The following is a 20,607-nucleotide window of genomic DNA, read 5'->3' on the forward strand; positions in this document are numbered from 1 at the left end:
CCGTAGAATTGAGTTAAATTTCTTTGGTTTGATTCCGATAGAATTAAATTCGAGTAAACGGAAAAGAAGGACGCCAAGTTTAACATGGTAGAACGAAGTTTACCGGGTCTGCTAGTATACAATATAATTCGCATTCGCAGTCGCCTAAAACTTCGGTTGACGCTACGCAACAACTCTCCGTTTTATGAGACTGTAGTCAATCGGAATTGCAACATCTATTCTATTACGAGATTCTGGTACAATTCCTGACATATAATTCCAATAGAGATTAGGTGAAGAATGTTCAAGTTGCAGGTATTGAAAAGAATGTCCAATTGTAAATTATTTCTTTTAAGAAGGCAATTTGAAAATTTAGAAAAGAATCATCAAGTGGAATTTATAGTTTAATCTTAATTTGAGGGGAAAATGATATTTTAAACTAAAAACAATGATATCGACAAAAGTTCAAGATTAAAACCTGGGACAGCTTCACTGCAACTAAACCAAATTAATTTTACTTCAATCTTATCAAACTCTGTGTGACAGCAAAAGTAAATGAAATTGATTATTACATTTCAAATTTGTCTTATATTGATTTTTGGCGATTTGAAATTGGTGAAAATTAAATTAGGAAAATGAACTTAAATTGTGTAATGTTTTGGAATATTATAATAACATATTATTTACTAGTGGAAGAAAAAGTTGATTTCTGGTATCACTGCTTGTAGCAAGTGTCGAAACGATCGATGAACGTGGGTCAATTTTTGATTTCATCGACCCAAAGCTCGTTGGTCAACCTAGCTTGGGTTTTCAACTTTTGAAAGCGTCCGGTTCAAAAGCTTACCGAAAAAGGAAACGAGCCTTCAAACTGTCACATGGTAGTCAAATTTAAGATGATCCTTATCAAAGTTAAATATAAATAAAAGAAGTATACTTATCTTTAACTTTTCATTCGATTTTCACCATCAAGCAATCCAGAATTAAATTTATCGATAATCATATCGATGTTTTCATGACGATAACTGTGTAGAGCTTTTGCATTTGTTGTTTACATAAGCACCACCTGGTTTTCAATTTAGTAAGCTTTATTGAAAAGCTCTCTTCTTTCACGAAATCGATCAAAAAACAAGAGCCAGGCATTCATTCAGCCAAATTTCACATGCCCTGTCCCAAACACTTATTTGAAAAATAACCCTTCTTCTTCTTTACCCAATCACTGCATTTCTACTCCACATCTCCACATCACATCATATCACATGTAAAACATGTTGGGACTTTTCGGACACATTTCATCGACTAGATTACGACCATCACAACCCATAACCCACACATACAGAGAGCGAAAAAACATCAATTTCGTGCTGCTGATTTTCTTTCCCCGAACGAATTATGAAGAAAACAACCAATAAGAAATTTTTTTTCATAGCACTAATTTCCATGATTTTTTCGAAAATATGCACTCTTTCACGGGATTTCAGTTATCACAAACGCGATCAATTGTTTTCTCGGTAATTATGTTATAAAACACTGAATTAGCTTTTCTTTAAACCTTGAAAACGAACGAGTTTACGCACCGAGGAAAGAACGCGTGATTAGCAATCAGAGTTGCCAACCGATCTGATTTGTCGGGTTGGGGTTCTTGGGTACAAATGGGATTGAATGGGTATTCTAGGAAGGATTGTGTTTTTTTTTTCATAATGCGATGAAGCTTTATCCGGCAAAAAACACGTATTGTCCATTAGCATGATGTTTGTGTAGAAAATTTTATTAAAACTTCCATTCTGGGACACATCTTGATTGATAGCCAAACCAGACAGCTTGAATCATGGCTTAGAAATACCTCTCTCGAAAATGGCGATGTATCACTTTCTGTTAAAACTTATCCCAGACAACCATTTGGTGGGTATGACGAATTTGCAACACAAACATACGTGTAAAGATATCGTATATAATGCAACAAAACCAGTATATACGTATAATTTTGGAGGCCATATAGGTACATTAGCACACATATTCTTGATTTGGATTGTATTGAATTACGATTTGCACGATTTGTCATGCGAATCATTTACGACTACCCTGATTGTTTTTGGAATATACTATGACAATTTACATCATCATATAGATGATTGAGGTTGTAATTTTGTAGGTCTTCGCTCAATATGCGATTTGGAATATCCTTATATACGACATTTTTCGTAACAATATGGAAAGTTTGACGACTTATTTGGTCGACTTCTACGACTTGAGTGCAGGGCTCTCATTTTCCGTCAGTTGATTAAAATAAAATTATTTCAAAGAAATGCGTTTTTTGCTGTCAAATTCAAGTTTATATCGTACAATTTATTATTTGTCTGATTGCTGAATTTTGTCAACGTTCATGAAGTTATTTTAGTACCTGGACTTGATCCCCTGACGATACGATCTGCAGCTCATGAAGGTTTCTCGACGCTATCTGGAATATAAATATTCAAGAGGATTTGCTTCAAATGCATTAAACCAAAAGCAAATAGTATATTTCTATGACTAAAATCTTAAAACGGAAAACACGTCATCGATGTTTTAAAAACAGACCAACATTTTGAAGCCTCCTTAAATAAGATTCCAATCATCGATGTCTCATTAACATAAACGAGTTTATTGAACTTATTTGCATTCTTTTCCGATTGCCAGCAAATACGAGTAATACATTTGAAACATACTTACATTTTCATCGACAGGTACGATATTGGATACAGCATTGGCCTGAATTTCGGGTAGAAATGTTTCGCAGCCGCGCATAATGTAAACACTTTGGGAAGAACTTTTATTAACTGGAGATAGCTTAGTACTTTTGTATCGCTGAACCACTCTTCCGACATTTTATATTTTTTATTTTTGAAATATAATTTCTCATTTTAGCAATCTTGTTTGATAGAAAAATGTACTTTCTGCTAAGATCTAACACCTGGTTGTTATATATAAATCGAATTTCATGTTAAGGAATTCTTAATTCCGAATTATTTTATGCATAGCACGACAAAATCTGTCAATCACGGTTGATCATCGCATATCGGTAGTTTCACGGGTTTTTTAAGAATTGTCGTACTCAAAGGTCGAGTTCATACACCCAAAATAATCCGCACGTCGTGGTTACGTGAAACACACATATTTTTTATCCAATTGATTTTCACGTAGCTTCTACGAGTAAAACATGTGAACGCACGTCAATAAGAATTCTCATGCTATAGACTCAGCTGCAATTTACGTGAATTGTCAGTATGTTCAACGGAATGGGATGATGAAAGCGTCATGAATTAATTTTAGTTTCGAAATGAAATTTGGGTCGATTTGTTTGATGCTTTTTCTTTTTTTGTTTTTCATAAATAACAACGAATGTGAAATTTAATCAATTTTATTACCACTATTATTATTCAACACAACACTTACTGTCACTACAATTTTTTGTGATGAGAATTCCGCGGACTCTGCATGCTTATGACCTCCTGTTTCCTTTCTGGTTTGCTTCCTTTAGAGATCCTGGTTGACTGGTCTGAAAACATTTACAAAATTAGAATTCGAAACCAATAAAAATTAACTTGCATTGAACTCACCAGGATGCAACGATTTCTAGGAGCCACTAATCGGAGTTTACCATACATGACTTTTCTTCTCGATGCGCCGGAACTTCTCAAACCGAATCACTTTCCGTAGCAGAATAAATTCTCTTATTGTGCGAAACATCGAAATAACCCGTAAAATGATGACTGATATTAGCTTCAATTCTTATAAGAATTTACTAGCACGCTTGAGAAAAATAACTCCAAACGCCATCCTCTTAGATTTTACGTGAAAATCATGAGTAAGTTATGTGGAAGTAAAGTAATTACTACCAAGGCGTCCTTTATACACTATGGTTACTGAAGATTCACGTAAAAACGATACGATGCAACAAAATCGAAGTTTACGTGAAAAATCCCGTATAAATAATTTCCTTATTATTTTGGGTGTATGTACATAAATACGAGTCTCTCTTCTTGTCGTAATAAAATCATGCAATGCATTCAAATACAATAAAAAATATGCATGGGCCGCACATTTTAGGTGCAGATATACGAAAATTAGTTTAAATAACATTCTATACGATATCGATATATATAAAAAGCAATTATCTGTATGTTTGTTTGTTTGTCCTCTATAGACTCAGCCGTCTTAAGAGCTAGAGATCTGAAATTTGGCATGGATGCTCATTAGGACCAGGAATGATGAAAAATGTTTTTAGATTTTTGGACGACCCCTTCTAAAAGAGGTCGTCCATACAAGACAAATATCGTTTTCACGTTATTGACGTTATTTTCCGTCGGATTGTGATGAAAAATTGCACATGAGTGTTTTGAGAGACGAACAATCGATTACAGTTATCAAATTTAGGGTTAGGGGTCGGCCAAAGGGGTCGTCCATATCCACTGATTAATGTTTTTGTGATATTGGCTTTATTTTACATAGGATTGTGATGAACATTTGCACATGAGTGTTTTGAGAGACGAACAATCGACTACAGTTATCAAATTTAGGGTCAGGGGTCGGCCAAAGGGGTCGTCCATATTTACTGATTAATGTTTTGGCGATATTGGCGTTATTATACACCGGATTGTGATGAAAATTTGCACATGAGTGTTTTGAGAGACGAACAATCAGTTACAGTTATCAAATTTAGGGTCAGGGGTCGGCCAAAGGGGTCGTCTATATCCACTGATTAATGTTTTTGCGATATTGGCGTTATTATAGATCGTATTGTGATGAAAATTAGCACATGAGTGTTTTGAGGGACCAGCAATCGATTTCAAATTTCGAATTGCGAATCAGAAGTTGGCTGAAGGAGTCGTCCATACCCAACTTTAACGTTTTTGCGATTTTGACGTTATTCTACATTGGATTGAGATGAAAATTTTCGCATAGGAGTTTTGAGGGACGTTCTTTTGCCTTCAGGTTTCAAATCTTGACTCAGGGGTCGGCAAAAGGGGTTATTATCTGTTCACTGATTTTACGATATTCTCTTGATTGAGCATAGAATTGTAATGAAAATTGACACATGGGAGGTTAACAGAAAAGATAGTTGATTTCAGGTGTCAAGTTTTGAATCGTGGTCGAAAAAAAGCCATCCATGTTAGTTGCTCACTGTTTTCGTGATGGTTGTATTCCATTTACCCGAAAACCATTGCCCAGAATGAAAAATCCCCAGAATTCCAATCGCCAGAAAGAACCATTCCCCAGAATTTTTTTCCCCAGACGAACCATTCCCCAGAAAAATTTTCGCCAGAATGTACCATTTCCCAGAAATTTTTTCACCAGAATGAACCATTTACCAGAAATTTTTTTGCCAGAAGAACCATTTCCCAGAAAATTGAAAACATTTATCCCTACTAGAAATCAATAAAAAAAAAAAGGAATTGTTACAAAAAAATGGGGTTTCATAACTTAATTCTTTTGCGGCAAAGCCGCAACCAACGAGGATGAAGGGGCTGAGGCGGCACAAAGCCGCCGAAGCTCCCAAATCCGAGGTGGCCGCCGACCCGCCGTCGGAAGCGGCGGCCCCATTACATTGGTCTAGGTCTGCCGGGGCTTCCTAGGTCTGCGTGAAAGCTAGGGGTGATCCCTTAGCCCCGTCCGCCACGCGACAGCGTGAAGGACAAAACGTCTTCCAAGTTCGAACGCGCAGCGTGAGGAGTCGGATACCAAAACGGTTTTTTAAAGGACCATGATAAGCATTGAATCAATTAAAGTACCCAAACCTTAAACAAAGCACAATATTGGTTCTAAAATAAATTTAGTTGGAAAATTTCAAAGTCTTAGTTTCATTAAAAAAATCATTTTAAAAAAATTAATTTCGAATCATATGAAATATTCAAGAATTCATTAGAATAAAAAGAAAACAAATAAAAATACTAGGGGAAAAAATCTGCGATTTGTGCCATTCTGGTAAATGTTCCATTCTGGGGAAAAAAAATTCTGGGAAATGGTCCATTCTGGGAAAAAAAATTCTGGTAAATGGTGCATTCTGGGGAATTTTTTTCTGGGAAATGGTTCATTCTGGGGTTTGATTTCGGGTATTTGTCATTCTGGGAAAAATTCATTCTGGGCAATGGTTTTCGGGTAAATGGGATACAATCTTTCGTGATATTGTCGTGATCATGCATCGGATTGAGATGAAAATGTTCAGATGAGGATTATAAACTATGAGCAATTGACTCCAGGTAGCATGTTCCGTGTCAAGGGTCGGTGAAAGGGGCGTCTATATTCACTGTTCACTGTTTTCAAGTTCCTGACGTTATTTTACATATAAATTGAAAAGAAAATATGGCAAAAGGGAGTTTTGAGGAACGTAAAATTGGTTTCAATTATCGAATTTCGGGCCATGGGACAGAAAAAGAGGGTTTCATTGAAAGTTCAGTGTTTTGTGCAATAATTTTGTTGGAGGCAGTTAATTGATACCAATTTAAGTGTGAAGGTCAAGCAAAAGAGTCGTGCACACAAACAAATAGTACATGTTTCTGCCATAATGTCTAGATTTTGCAACCGATCGAGAAGAAAACACTCTCACATAAATTTTAATAAAAATCCAATCAACCGTTTAATTTGAATTTCAAGTAATAGTTACAGTAGCGACTTTAAACACTGTTGAATTTTTTCCCCAAAATTGTCGAAAGAATGTTTCGAATTCATTTTCTAAACTCATTTTGACGTACCAATGATTTAAAGCGAAACGAAGTTCGTACGGGATCAGCTAGTAATCTATAAAATAAAATACTACTTCTTGTTGTCTGGGATGTTTGCACTTGTATATTAAGTTCGGAAATGTAGCAGAACTTGGAATAGTATCGATCGTTTCCGGGGATGTGCGCCATCGAAAGAGAGAAGTGACTTTCGTCGTCCAAAACAAAACATTTTCCGAAATAATTTTTTATCATCCAGTGGCATTGGGATTTAAGAGTCGAAATCTGATCCTCAGTGTATTCTGGGGCTCTTGACTTCTTTCGGCACATAATTCCAACTTTTTTCAATGTATTGCCAATGTACTGGTGAGAACAATTGACCATTTTGCGGCATCCTGAATCCTTGTTGTTAAAGGCACGAGAAAGAGAACGAAGTCCTTTTGCGTCCATAATTTTCGCTGGTCTGCCACTACCTTGCTTGCGAGTAGTTGATGGGGATTTCAGGATATGGTAAACAGTGAAATTAGTCCTATTCACTCTATTAAATCTGGAGGACGTGAGAACAAATCTTTGTTCTCAAGACGAGTTTATAGTGAGATTTTCGATAACCTCTTAATAAGCGATTTCTTAAGCTTATGGCTAGCTTTTTTGGAGCTATATGCGTATAACATTCATACACCTAGTGGACTTTATATAACTGAATTTTGTTAAGGGTTTCTCCAAGATAATGTAAAAAATTTTATTGTGACTAAAGGTCGTTTAGAGCAAGCTACACATTCTTCCAAACTACATAACAAAGCTGAATAAAAGCAGGCAAGTCGACATGCAAAAGTAGCATCTTCATCTTTCGAAGTTCCGTAGTCTAGAACAAGGTTGCCGAAAAAAATTCTGTGTTCTTAAGAAAAAAAATTCTGACTTTCTGTGATTTTACCCAAAAATTCTGTGGTGGTTTTCTGTGATGCAGTTTCCTTTAATTTCATTGAAAATTCATGATAACATGGGTCTTTTTTACATTTTAGTTGGATAAAATCAATTAAAATTACCAATCTTTTCAAAAAATTTTAATTTGAAGTATAAAAAATATAAATTTTAAATTGGCCAGAAAAATCATAATTTTGGAAATCCATTCAAAATTTTAAAAAACTGTAAAGTCTGTGAATTTTTCAAAATTCTGTGTTCTGTGACACAGATTCTGTGATGAAAATTTGCTCAAAACTTGCTCAAAATTCTGTGACATTACAGATTTTTCTGTGATTTTGGCAACTTGGTCTAGCTAGAAGCATATCGACTTTTAATGCACACATTTTTTTTTTATTTATTTATTCCTTAGTATGTATAATAAAATCACATTTGCTGGTCAATCTTCTAGCTCTAAATGGAAACTCAAACGTTGACTATCAATTCTATCATCACATTGATCTATGAAACTGACATAATTGCTAAGATATTTCGATATGTTTGTTTTCTTCTGTTTATTCATATTTGGCAACACTGGTTGTAGGAGCTCCTGGAATGTCCAAAGTTTCCTGAAGTTAATGACTTCATTCAGTTTTTGCTGTAGAACGTTGAAGGCATCATTCAATCTGCTGCATTCGCTATATTTGTGGCATAGTGATTCAACCTGCGCCCCACAGTGTGTACAGCTCTCATCGTCAGCTCTTCGGAGAACAAACAGCAGTTTTCGGCATTCGGATTTTTCGTTGGCCAGGATGTAGAGTTTGGCTCTCTGTTTGTAAGAGAGTTTTCGGCAAGCAATATTTCTCCATATCTTACTCCACTCGATAGTGGGGTTGTTAACTTTCGGTTGGTCTGTTAGAGACAAAAGGTGGTCGTAGATAAGTCTGGCCATGATTCTCAAGCGGACCGGATTTTTCCCAATGGCTTAAAAAGCACAAAGAGGTTCTTTAAATTTTCTTTTTAAATATAAGCTTTACTTATTCAGGCCAAAATGTGTGCTTGTTTGTCTTGATGTCATTTTTTGCCTTAAAAACTATATTTACGCAAAAAACACTTTAATACTACAATGATGAAAGAAAAAGAGTTTGTAAAAACAAAATCCAAGTGGGCTTAGTTTTGTTTTGAAAGGTCAATATTATTGTGAAGGTATTATCTAAACTGCATAAATACTTTTAAATTTTTGCGTAAATCCGGAAGCTTCAAACGAAACTAACCGGACCCACCATAGCCATGGGGCAGTGCACAGCCCGGACGGCCCTGATGGCATTTAATCTGCTGTGCTTTCTGTGTGGCATGGCGCTTCTCATCACCGGTTTGGTGCTGTGGAACTCCATGGACACGGTTAATCTGAACGAGAATGTGGCTCTGCACGTATCCAACATCAATGTCGTATTCGGATTTTCCATCGTCCTGGCATCGTTGCTGGGTCTTTTCGGAATCCTGAAGACTTCCCACCGGCTGTTATGTATCTACGCAATGCTTCTGGTCCTTCTTATCATCGCCCAAATAACGCTGACCATCGAGATAAATTGGAGCAAAAGACACCAGGACGATATCCGGAAGTCGTTCGAAGCGGTTTTCGCCAGAAATATGTACATGAGGAGGGAACCTCCGATGGAGCTCGTTATCAATCGGATTCAGCAGAAGTACAAGTGCTGTGGGTTGCATTCGGCTGCCGATTGGGGAACGATTGTGCCCCGGTCCTGTTGCAAACCGGGAACTGCTAGAACCGGCTGTGTTCCGTTTAGTTCCGGATGTAAGTCCAAGATGGATCAAGCTGCTTCCGACGTGGCAACCACCATCGGATGGGGGCTTTCCGGGACCGCGGTGGTGGAATTTGTTTCGCTTGTTTTAACTTATGCGGTGATCGGTGAAATTTCCTAGAGGCAAAGCAAGAGGACAGGTTTATTTATTTCAAACTTATGAGATGAGGCTAAGACCAAATAAATTTAACGGTATTTAATCTAAGTTGTGTACTTTATTTTTTTAGGCTATCTTTACCCGTGTCGTACCTACTTGAGCAAATGAATGAGAGACTGTTTAACCGAAGTATGACTGTATTCAACAAAAGGCAAAACTGGAATGAAAATGCCTTGGAAAGTGTACTTTACCAAAGATGATATAATTGAAAAAGCACAATATATAGTGAGAGAGAATCCAACTCACTGCAACATCTCATCTCGGCTTGCCAGTCCGATATCTTACTTAGTGCACCATCTTAGTCGGTTAGCAAATGAAAGTTTATTGTCATAGTCCTTCTGTCTCCGCCGATATTACCAAAAAAAAAATCATTGGCCGTCTGTCGATTGACCGGTGTTTTGTTCATCCTCTCTTGTCTTTGATGGGAAAAAGATGAGAATGGGAAACTAGAAACTGTTTTCTATTGCCGACCGGTTTACATACACACGCACAGCTCATCTTGGCTGGTGAATTTTAGCCGTCTGTTGGTAATAAAGAATGTTTTTTTCTGCGGTGTAATGCGGTTGTGCTAGGAGGACAACGCCAGTTATTAGAAAGCCGGTTTGGCATAGAATCTTATACCGATAATTTCATCTCCAAGGAAGTTCATTATTGGAGTAGAGTCTGATTTGTGGGAGCAGAAGATCAGAAATTAAACACGAAAATATTTTGGTCCTCGGAGAAACTTTAAATTTTGCAGCCCTTTCTTAGACAATTTTCCTCTAGTTTTTCGAAACGAATGTTTCATTTTGATTTGTCCCAAATAATTATATGAAAAGCTCTGTATAATGTTCAGTAGGCAAAAACGCGTACCCATAAAATCTGCGAAAGTGATTTTAATCATCGCCTACAATTTTGTGCCATCATTGGTGCAAACTTTGGTCAAATATTTTGATTTGTGTGGCAATAATCTTTTGGAATTGAGTGAAACCTAATATAAAATTACTCAACATCAAAAAAGAGTTCGTTCAAAATAAGCTAGTAATTATTTAAAAAAAAAAAATCCAAGAAGGTCTTGGATCTTAAGAAATGTCAATATTATTTTTTATTTTTTAATCAAATATTTGTTTATACTTTTTGCGCAAATCCGGAAGCTTGTAATCAAATCAAACGGACCGACCATGGGAGGCTCCACAATCCGGATGGTCCTGGTGGCGTTCAATCTGTTCTGCTTCGTGTGGGGTACGGCGTTGACCATCACGGGTCTGGTGCTGCGTAACGCAATTTCCGACACGATCTATCTGAACGACAAAGTAGTGCTGCACGTGACCACCATCGATGTGGCGCTCGGAGTTTTCATCGTCCTGGTATCGTTGCTAGGTCTTTGCGGAATCCTGCAGAGTTCCTACTGCCTGTTGTGTACCTATGCGCTACTTTTGGTCGCCCTGATCATCACCCAAATAGTGCTGGCCATCATGTTGAACATGAGCCAAACCCACCAGGACGATATCCGGAAGTGGTTCGAAGCGTTCTTCGCCAAGAATATGTACCTGAGGGAACCGTCGATGGAGTTCGTCATCAATTGGGTCCAGCGGAAGTACCAGTGCTGTGGATTGCACTCGTCTGCCGATTGGGGAGCGATTGTGCCACGATCCTGTTGCAAACCGGGAACCGCTAGGATCAGCTGCGTTCCGTACAGTTCCGGATGTGAACCCATGATGGAGCAGGCCGCTTCCGGTGTTGGTGTGATGGTCGGATGGGTATTACTTGGGATCACGGTGGCGGAATTCGTGGCACTCGTGTTGGCCTGTATGGTGATCAATGAATTTTACTAGAAAGGGTCGAAAAAAAGGGAGAATATTATCTATTTCGAATTATAATAATTTATAAACCGGCGTCAAAATCAGTACCATTAAAGCTTTCTAATCTAAGATATGGGCTTTTTTTCAACCGTTTTCATCCCTTAACTCGTTCTCCTACTTACTTAATGGCCCGCGTCGATTGCCCTGCGCTCAAAAACGAACACACACATATCCCAAGTAACATTTAAATTTTTATGGCAGGCTCCTAGATAAAGTTATGGTTTTATGAGGAGCTTAAGGAGTCTTACAAAACTATCGGTGTTACTTGGGGTAGGATCTCAGTGAAACTTCATGTTTCTTTGAAGAGATCTAGTTTACTTAACTCTAAGACGTACATCTTTCAAGGATAAGATGGCTAGCATCTTACTAATGCTAAAACCACCGACACAGAAAGTGTTCTATATATGCCATGACCGTGATTCGGTCTCATGACCTCCGACTTGGAAGACTTGAACGCTATCCTCTAGGCCACGGTCGGCAGCGCCGTGGTAAAACCTCCACTGTTGACGATCCACAGCCAGCGCCTTCTCTTGGTTCCTTTGGCTTTTCCACCACAAGTTTTTGAGTCTGCCTCTCCTTCGATGTCTTTCTGGACTCCTTCTCGGTAGTCGCATAATCGAATACGAAAAATTGTATACGATATCCCTTATGTGTGATCGAAGCATTTTGCATCCAGGTTGACGATCCTCATCTCGTAATTGAACTTTTGAACAGGTACATTCTAGAACTGTAATTAATGCCTTTGGAGCAAACTTAAAAATATTTAAAATGTAAAAAGTATGAATAAATGAATAATTTTTTCTCCTTTTCTCTTTATCCCCCACAGGGTATTCCGACGTGCCCGATTAATTTGTCCACGCTTCGCAACCGGCTACCGGAACTCGGTAACTGGAGCCTGCCGCACATATGCAAAGAAGCTGTCAACGGCAACAACAACAACAACAATAACACCGACAATAACAGCAGCAACCCAAACGCAGCCGGATCAGACCATCATCACATCCAGCACCACATCACCAGCAACGGGAACTACGGGAACAATCTCACGACGGCAGCGGCGGATTCCTTCTATCAGCCCCAGTCGCTAGGGGCCCTGTCCAGTGTGACGGCATCGACGACCTTGACGAGTGGATGCGGTGGATCGGCGACATCTAACGGTGGCACCCCGACGCCTACAACCACCACACAGCAACCATTGCCGCAGCACCATTTCAACCTAGCTGTGCACCAGCAACAGCAACAGCAGCAGCACAACCACCAGACTAGCTTGCACAAATTCTACAAGGCACACAAAAAGATGCCCGGCTTTCGGGGCCGCCGAGGGTGGTGCGGGTGTTTGCAGGTGAGTCGAATCGAGATTTAAAAAAAAATGTACGCTCGGCGCTGGCATAGAATTCTATGCCAAAAATGCGCTGAAACATGCATTACACCAAAGACGATATGATTGGAAAAGCCCTTTGTACCTCGGCCACAACATTCACGTGAAATAAAAAAAACATTTTGAGGGATTTTCATCCTATTGGATAATTTATTCCAGGAAGAAAAAAATAAACAAAAAAGTGCATTCAGGATGTTGGTAGCTCTTCTATTTTCACTGTAAGATTATCATTAGGGCTGAGATTAGAGTTTTCAATGATAAAAAGCATAAATTTTACATGAGTAACCTATTTTTTCGTGATAGACATTTAGATAGACGTGATAGACGTGATAGACCTGCCTGATATGGGCAATGAAAACCCGCCTCTTATATCAATAACTTATCATATTCATAACTTTGCTAAAAGCTTCAATTTAATGAATTTATGATTTTCAACTAAACTAGAAAGAAACCCTACAAACATTTTTGTTTAGAGATTATGTACTCATGATTTCAAAGTTCAATATTGCATCAAATTTTTACAAAACCTTGTTGGAATTTAAACAATTTTTGTACTTTGTATCTCATTGAAATTTGTTCATGAAATGTGTATTTCCCTCAATCCGGACCGATTAGATATGGTCATTACACTGAGTCGATTTGGGATAATTTTTTAAATTCTCAAACCCTGGGGTCTAAAAATCTTCGTTTTGGTTCAAAACTGATCCATGGTTATTGTCAGAATTTTTAACGTTTAGGTACATGAGTAAATTTAAACTTCTAGGTTTGTATGGGAAAATTTAATATTTTGTTCTGAATAATCAACATCATTTTTATTTCTTCTTAGGAACCATGCCGCTATTAATTTTTGTGCCAATTTATTATTTTCCGTTGAACAACTTTGTCGAGGACCTTAACTTCGTATCTTAAAGGGTGTCCACAACGAAATTGATGCGCAAAATTCGAGCTGTCATCCGATTGCCATCAAATTTTCATGGATTGAAAAATAACTATTAAACTTCATTTTACCATTCTACTCGAATTTTATTTACAGTCCATACGCAAATACCCGCACCTTGGCCTCAACCCCGGCCTTAAAATTCTGTTCAATCTGTAAATTAAACGTTGTTTGCATGTAAACCCATGCTTTCTTCAGTTCCTCGACTGTCTTCACTACCTTAGGTCGTTTAAGAAGGTGCTGCTTCATAATCGCTCATTACTTCTCGAAGGGGCGGAGCTCCGGAGTGTAAGGAGGGTTGAACATTTTCGGCACGAAATTGACTTTTGTGTCCGCATACCACTTCAGCACGCCCTTGGAGTAGTGGCATGAAGCCAAATCCGGCCAGAAGATTGTTGGGACGTTGTGGGCCTTCAGGAGAGGAAGCAGACACTTCTGGAGGCACTGTTTCATGTACACCTGTCCTTTCATCGTGTCCTGGGTCACGAAAGGTGCACTCCGCTTCCCGCACGTGCGGATGGCTTGCCAAACAGGGAATTTATTCGCAAGTTTTTACATCTTCAGAGTTCCGACATGCTCCGGAACGCTGAAATTATCCTTGGCCGTGAAAAAAAGGTTGCCGGGGATCTGCTTGAAGTCGGCCGTCACATATGTTGTCACATCGGCATGATGAGGTACAACTTCCTGGCACGGGGGTTTTGGCGGACATATTCTGCTTCTCGTCGCGATTAGGGGCCTTTTGTACCATGAACGATCGAAGCCCAGCCTTAGTTTTGGCCTTCTGGACAAAACTTCTGCTTAGGTGCGGCTTCTTAGCCACATCCCGAACGGAGGCGTAAAAATAAATCGTTCCTAGAACCGCTTAATCACTAGCGACACCGTGGAATTTGCGATTCCCAACGTTTTAGCGATGGAACGATGCGAGAGATTTTTGTTCTCGTGATGAATGCGCATGGTTTTATCACACACGAGCTGTTCTTTCGACTCCATTTCCGCGAGTTTTGATAACAGGAATTTAAAACTTGCAGGATGTAAACAATGCACTATGAACTAAATCCACCCAAATTTTCATTAAATTCTACCCAACGGTTAAGAAGTTAGCGCAATTGCATAGTGGGCATTTTATCGTGAACACCCTTTACATACTCAAAATGCAGTACAAAGTCGAATTTAGTTGCTAGAATAGTCTCCGAAAGAAAATGCAGATTGATAAAAAGTTCGAAAAACAGCTACCTTTGAATAGTCGTCAACTTTCCAATTCATTATTCAAAATATTTCTTCTGTGATTGGAACAGCTTTCACACAGTGCCCGAAGTAACCAACGTATTAGCTCCGTGAGGACCCATGAAAGCTAAGCGAGTACTTTTTAGGACATTCTCCTTTTTTCATTTGGCCGTTAGCTGGGGAATTATTCTAATGACTTACTGATATTGGCACCCTCACAAATTGTCAGACATATTAAGTGATGAGTTAACCTATCAACTTTTTGTTTGGGAATTTTCCGGGAATATTCTGGCGGGATTTGCTAACACAAGAAGTCTGGCCGGAGATCTGCTGAATATCAGATTCAGTAAGCATTTCAAAATTCTAACTACTCGCGGTACAACCTTTTGCTCACGATTTAGCCATAGTATTCCTTTTATTGATTAAGCTTGAATTAACTACTTACCTTTCTTGCCTTCATACACTGAAAGAAACATGAATAGCACCACTCTGTTATTTTGCTTGTTAAAATGACCGTCGACCAAATTTTCTCTCTCGCGAATGAAATTCTGGAGATTTTAAATTCTGGGCAAAAGTTTTTGGGGGAATTGAGTAAAACCACATATAAGTAGTGCATATTTACTCTCACTTTTTTTAAAAATATTTATAGTCTTCAACGCCAATTTATACTCAAAGACTCAATGTATATTTAATCTACATTAGGAACAGTCGAGAAAAAAAAGAGGGAACGCCAGGTCTTGAGCCTTAACAAGCATCCAAAAGTCCCATAAAACAGGCACGAAAATTCTTACTCAGCACCATCATTGATCTGAAATTCTTGCTTGGGCTTAGGCTTGGGGATCGAACCCCAACCTTCATGATGACAATCGAACACGCGACCACAAGGCCATGTCTTGATGTACTAAAACTGAATACTTTTGTGCACTTTTGAGCACTTATGACTTAAGTCCCTTACAACGTGCATATAAATCACTTTCGCAACTTTCGAGTTCATTAATGAGCAAGGCCGGATTAAAGGGGGAGCAAAAGGGGCAATTGCCCCGGGCCCCCCGGCTCAGGGGGGGCCCCCGAGGTAAAGAACTTTTATGATTACTTTAAGTTCTACAAATCTGTGGAAAGAAATCAAAACTAGAAAATCGGAATGAAAAATGGAAATATAACAACTAAAGTGGCCACCGTGAAATAATATCTGGAATAGTTTTTCTCTTACATAAGTTAAGGGGGCCCCCTGGGGTAAGCAATGAAGAAGTTCTCTCGCATTTTGCGGGCCGAGAATATTGAAATCTTGATATCAAAATTTCAAAATTTTCAACCTAAAATCTGAACAAAAAAATAATGTAAACCGAATTTTAAAAAAATCGAGAAAAATAAAGAAGAATATGAGGCAAAACACCTCATTTTTTTATAGAAACATCTCAGTCAGGATTTTCTGTACAGAACAGGCAAAACAAAGAAAAAACATCTCCACATTTTTATCACATGAAAACGTCTTGTGCAATAATAATGTTCATTATCACGTTAACTTTTCAATTAATGATTACTGTACTAAAATAGCAGCTAATTTCTCCAAAACTGGCTCACAGTGCTAATAGAGAACAGAGAACCTTTTAAGCTTTTGTTGAATACCATTTTGAAAAGTCGTTAGTGCTTATGATTTCTTGAATCAAACTTTTACATTTTTGCCAGGAATTTTCTAAATATTCAACTTATGAATATATTCACGTTTACTCAATTAAACTTAAAGTCTTTATGATTTCAAAATTTTACCCGGGCGATACCGGGTTAATACCTGGTATTATTACAACTTTTCACCCTTCAATGATTATTATTAAAATTTCCGTTGGTTTATAAAATTATTACCCCTTTTCCCTCCCTATTTTTGAAAATAAAATCTTTAAAAAAAATCTGTAGTTGCTTAAATTGAACCAATTGACTGTCTAAGACTAAAAACTCGTATTGAAACATTTTCAACTGATTTAACCAAAATTTTATCATCTACTGAAGTAAATATCCTGAATTCAGCATATCATTTTCCAAATGATTATTCTCAAATTACCATAAAAACGATTCAGTTGCTAATGTCATTGAGTGATTTTCTCAACACGAAATTTTTATGATTTTAATCTCATCTTTATCCAGAATCAATTCATTGAGAATTTGAAGTCGTGTGTTGTTTTTTCAGTTAATAAAGTTCAGTTTCATGGTTTTTCTGTATTTTGAGAAATCAGGATCTTTGCACTAAACTCATTTGGATTCCTTATCTGACTTTTTTCAGTGATAACTGATTCTGTGTTTTAAACATTTAATCTCTATTCCGAATTTTTATTTCAATCGATCATTTTGGCGTTAAGGTCATCGAATGAAACTTTTGCCACATTTAGAATAACAATACGATAATAGTTTTTTTTATCTGATGAGAATTATATTTATAAACATTTCATGAAAACGTTTTTTTTTTGTGTTTCAAAGATATAAAATTGAAATTCACGTTTGTTTCAATTTCTGCTTTGGCTCTAATTGTATCTTTGAATCTCTTTTTTTTTAATTTAATTCATATTTTGTTTCTCAAAACTTTATTTAAAATTATGATTTAGATTTGAGACACTGAATTATGGTTCTGAATATAACCTGAATTTTGTCTTGAATTCTTAAAATCTTATATCTGTATATCTAGGGAATTTGAATTTAATTATTTTGTTTATTATTTTGAATTTTGTATTCTATGTTTCAAATCATCATGATACTTCCTAATTGTCATCTGGTAAATAATTTCCATTTAATCCATTTAATTTCCAAACTCTTCCGCAATGTTTGCATGTGATTATTTAACAATTTTTATTTGAAGGTACCAGAAACTATCTTCTTCGCAGACAACATGGTTATTTGAAGACAGTAAACTGAACTCATCTCCAGTTCTTTTACACGTTTGAAATGGTTTGTATCCTCTGGCATAGCATTGGAAAAAAAAATCCAGTCATAGGGGCCCCCCGAGAAAAATTGCCCCGGGCCCCCCGATGGCTTAATCCGGCCCTGTTAATGAGGACATACAATTCACTCAAGGGAACTTTCTCTTTGTCAGCCAATATATAACTTTCAAAGCCCTCATTTAAGTAAATATGTCTCTTTTGGTTGTTTGGGTTAACTTTACTCCGTTGAACCATTTGAAATCTCAAGATTTTGTTTGTCATAGGGGAGATGGGGGCATAATGGCCACCTTAAGGAAAACGGTTATTTAACCATAGAAAATAGCTATAATATGGAGGTTACATTATTGTTTCGTGTTCAGACACTTGAAAAGCCTATTCCCTAACGGGCTGAAACCTGAAAAACTAGATGAGAACGTTAAAAAATGCATTTTAAAAAAAATTTCCAAAAGCTGAAAACCAGCCACTGTGGAGGCATAATGAGAACCCCCCCTGAGGCAGTATGAGCACCATTAATCAGAGCAAGATGTGCGTTTTTGCCGGGGAATCTAGCAGCGAATTCAATTCGATGAAGTCAGGTGAGTCGTAGATTCATCAATCAAAGCAATAACAAAATAATCTAGGTCTGTTTGTAGAATACAAACAATTCACGCACGCTCATACATTAAGTGCTTTGTTCGGAGGATGATGCTACTAGCCGTATAATGTAACAATAAAAAAATCGATCATAAATTGTGAATGGAAAAAAATCACCTCGAACAGAAATCTAACTCTAGTCTTTTGATTACCTCTCCGACACCTTACCAATAGGCTAAATTGTCGGATGAAAACTAGTCAAGGTGTGGCGCTATAAATCAATTTTAATTCGCTGCTAGATTCTACGGCAGAAAATGCTCATTATGCCTCGATAATATGGTGCTCTATATGCCCCTAGTCAACAAATTTAAGTAAAAACGTGTTTAAAAATTGATAAAAGTGAAAAATCAAAAATTTTTTGATGGTAAAAATTGAGAAACAATGTGCACATCATGTTGCAGTGCGTACATTATAGATCAAGGTTATTTTAACATCATAAGACCTCATTTCGTGGTGCTCAAAAATTATAATATTTTCGTAACTTGATAACCAAGCTAGTTTTTTTTAAATATCTCTGTAAAGATGATAAGGAGATTCCTTCTTTTGTGAAAAATTAATACTATAGGAAGTACGAAACAAATCCTCATGAAAATTTATTTAAGAAAATACGCACTTTCGTAGAAAAGCGTAGTTCTCATTATGCCTCGGGTGCTCGTTATGCCTTCATCTCCCCTACCATTTTTTTTGTTTGGCTTCAGAATTTGGAACTAAACACCAAAATGTAAAGGAATGAGAAAATGAGAATTTCTAATGTAAAAGTGCACCTGTTTAATTTTTTAGTTATCATATTCAGACAAATAATAACTTTTAGGATTTTTTTTTTAATTTTATCTGAATGAAAATTTAGAAGCAAAAATATTTTGAAAATCAGACATCCAACTTCGATGTTTCTTAGCACGGTCATAAATCACACGAGCCTCTTGGTATGGGGGAGTGTGGTGGGCCGCTTTACAAAATTTACAAAAAAAAATCCTCAGAAAGTCCGTACTGGCGTAAACTACAAACTTTAAGAAAGGCAATGATGTAGTAACTCATATCAGTTTTCGAAAACTTGTAGCATATTTTTAAAATTTCTAACCAATAAAAAAACGCACAAGCACCTTTCCGCCGGGGGTGAAGAGTGGGATACTTGAGAGAAAGTAGCGAGAGGCAAATAATTTCTAAAAACATATGCACGGTAGTTGAGCGGATTCAAAGTCACACATGCTTCAAAATATCAGAAATTATGTACCATTCGATTCCTCGGATTCTAAGAATAACAGTATAATTTTTTGTTCTTGTACCTCAGTAAATACAAGAGATATTGCATGGTTAATGTGATGTACATAAGGCTGGTGGCAATAAAAATTGATAGGTTTTTTTTTGCTCCAAACCTACTTCGCTTGTATCTTTTTTATGTACTATTGAAAAAAAAGGAATGACACGATCAAAAAGTGGAAAATTAAAAGCATATCTAACATTTGACCTTTTCAACTATTCGGCCGAATATTCGGTCGATTTTTTTTATTGAGTTTTCAGTAAAAATACATTACATAAGCATTTTTTTCAATTTTCTTCTTTTTCTTCCATCTTAATGCCCATCTTAATTTATGAGTCGATTATTTTCAACCAGATGATATTACCAAATGAAATATTTTAAAATCTTTTTCAAGTAGGGGTCTCATTGATTTTCAAAAGTCACCAATAACTGAAATGACATTAGATGAGTTGTCGCTTCTAGGACGTCTATCACCAAAGAGATTGGGTTCCTGTGAAATCTGGAACAAAACATGTTGAAACAGGTGTCAAGCGATTTGAAATTGCTTGTGTGATATCGAGTTAGAAAAAGGTCGAATTTTAAGAATCTTTGACCTTAAGCATACCATATCTACATACTTACTATTCAAAAGAGCAAATCTGAACAAAATTTAAGCATATATCAACATTTTTAATTTTAACCAATTTTTAACAATGAGTTAAACCATTGAAAACATGAGCGAAGTTGAAGTAAGTTAAAGAAAAGTTACTAGAGAAGCGGACTTATTTTGGACCGGGTGCATATTTTGGACCACCTTGCAACTATTTTCCAATATTTCACTCATAAACAAGTCAATCATGAAAAATTTGTACGAATATAGTT

At 37.0% G+C, this 20,607-nt stretch overlaps 2 protein-coding genes across 5 annotated transcripts in view; both read left to right on the forward strand.

Annotated features, from left to right (window-relative positions):
• LOC129758650 (disheveled-associated activator of morphogenesis 1-like) overlaps positions 1-20,607 on the forward strand; it is a 284,874-nt gene that overhangs the window by 230,995 nt on the left and 33,272 nt on the right. For all 4 annotated transcript variants that reach the window (XM_055756210.1, XM_055756213.1, XM_055756211.1 and 1 more), the window contains one exon: positions 12,216-12,731. In XM_055756210.1, coding sequence (XP_055612185.1) covers positions 12,216-12,731 — 516 coding nt within the window. The remainder of the gene's footprint in view (positions 1-12,215; positions 12,732-20,607) is intronic.
• Positions 10,620-11,428, forward strand: LOC129758651 (tetraspanin-3-like). The gene has a single exon (XM_055756215.1). It carries the CDS (start codon positions 10,709-10,711, stop codon positions 11,360-11,362), a length of 654 nt encoding a protein of 217 aa, XP_055612190.1. The 5' UTR covers positions 10,620-10,708; the 3' UTR covers positions 11,363-11,428.

The sequence above is a fragment of the Uranotaenia lowii genome, chromosome 3 (assembly GCF_029784155.1).
Source record: "Uranotaenia lowii strain MFRU-FL chromosome 3, ASM2978415v1, whole genome shotgun sequence".
Classification (NCBI taxonomy): domain Eukaryota; kingdom Metazoa; phylum Arthropoda; class Insecta; order Diptera; family Culicidae; genus Uranotaenia; species Uranotaenia lowii.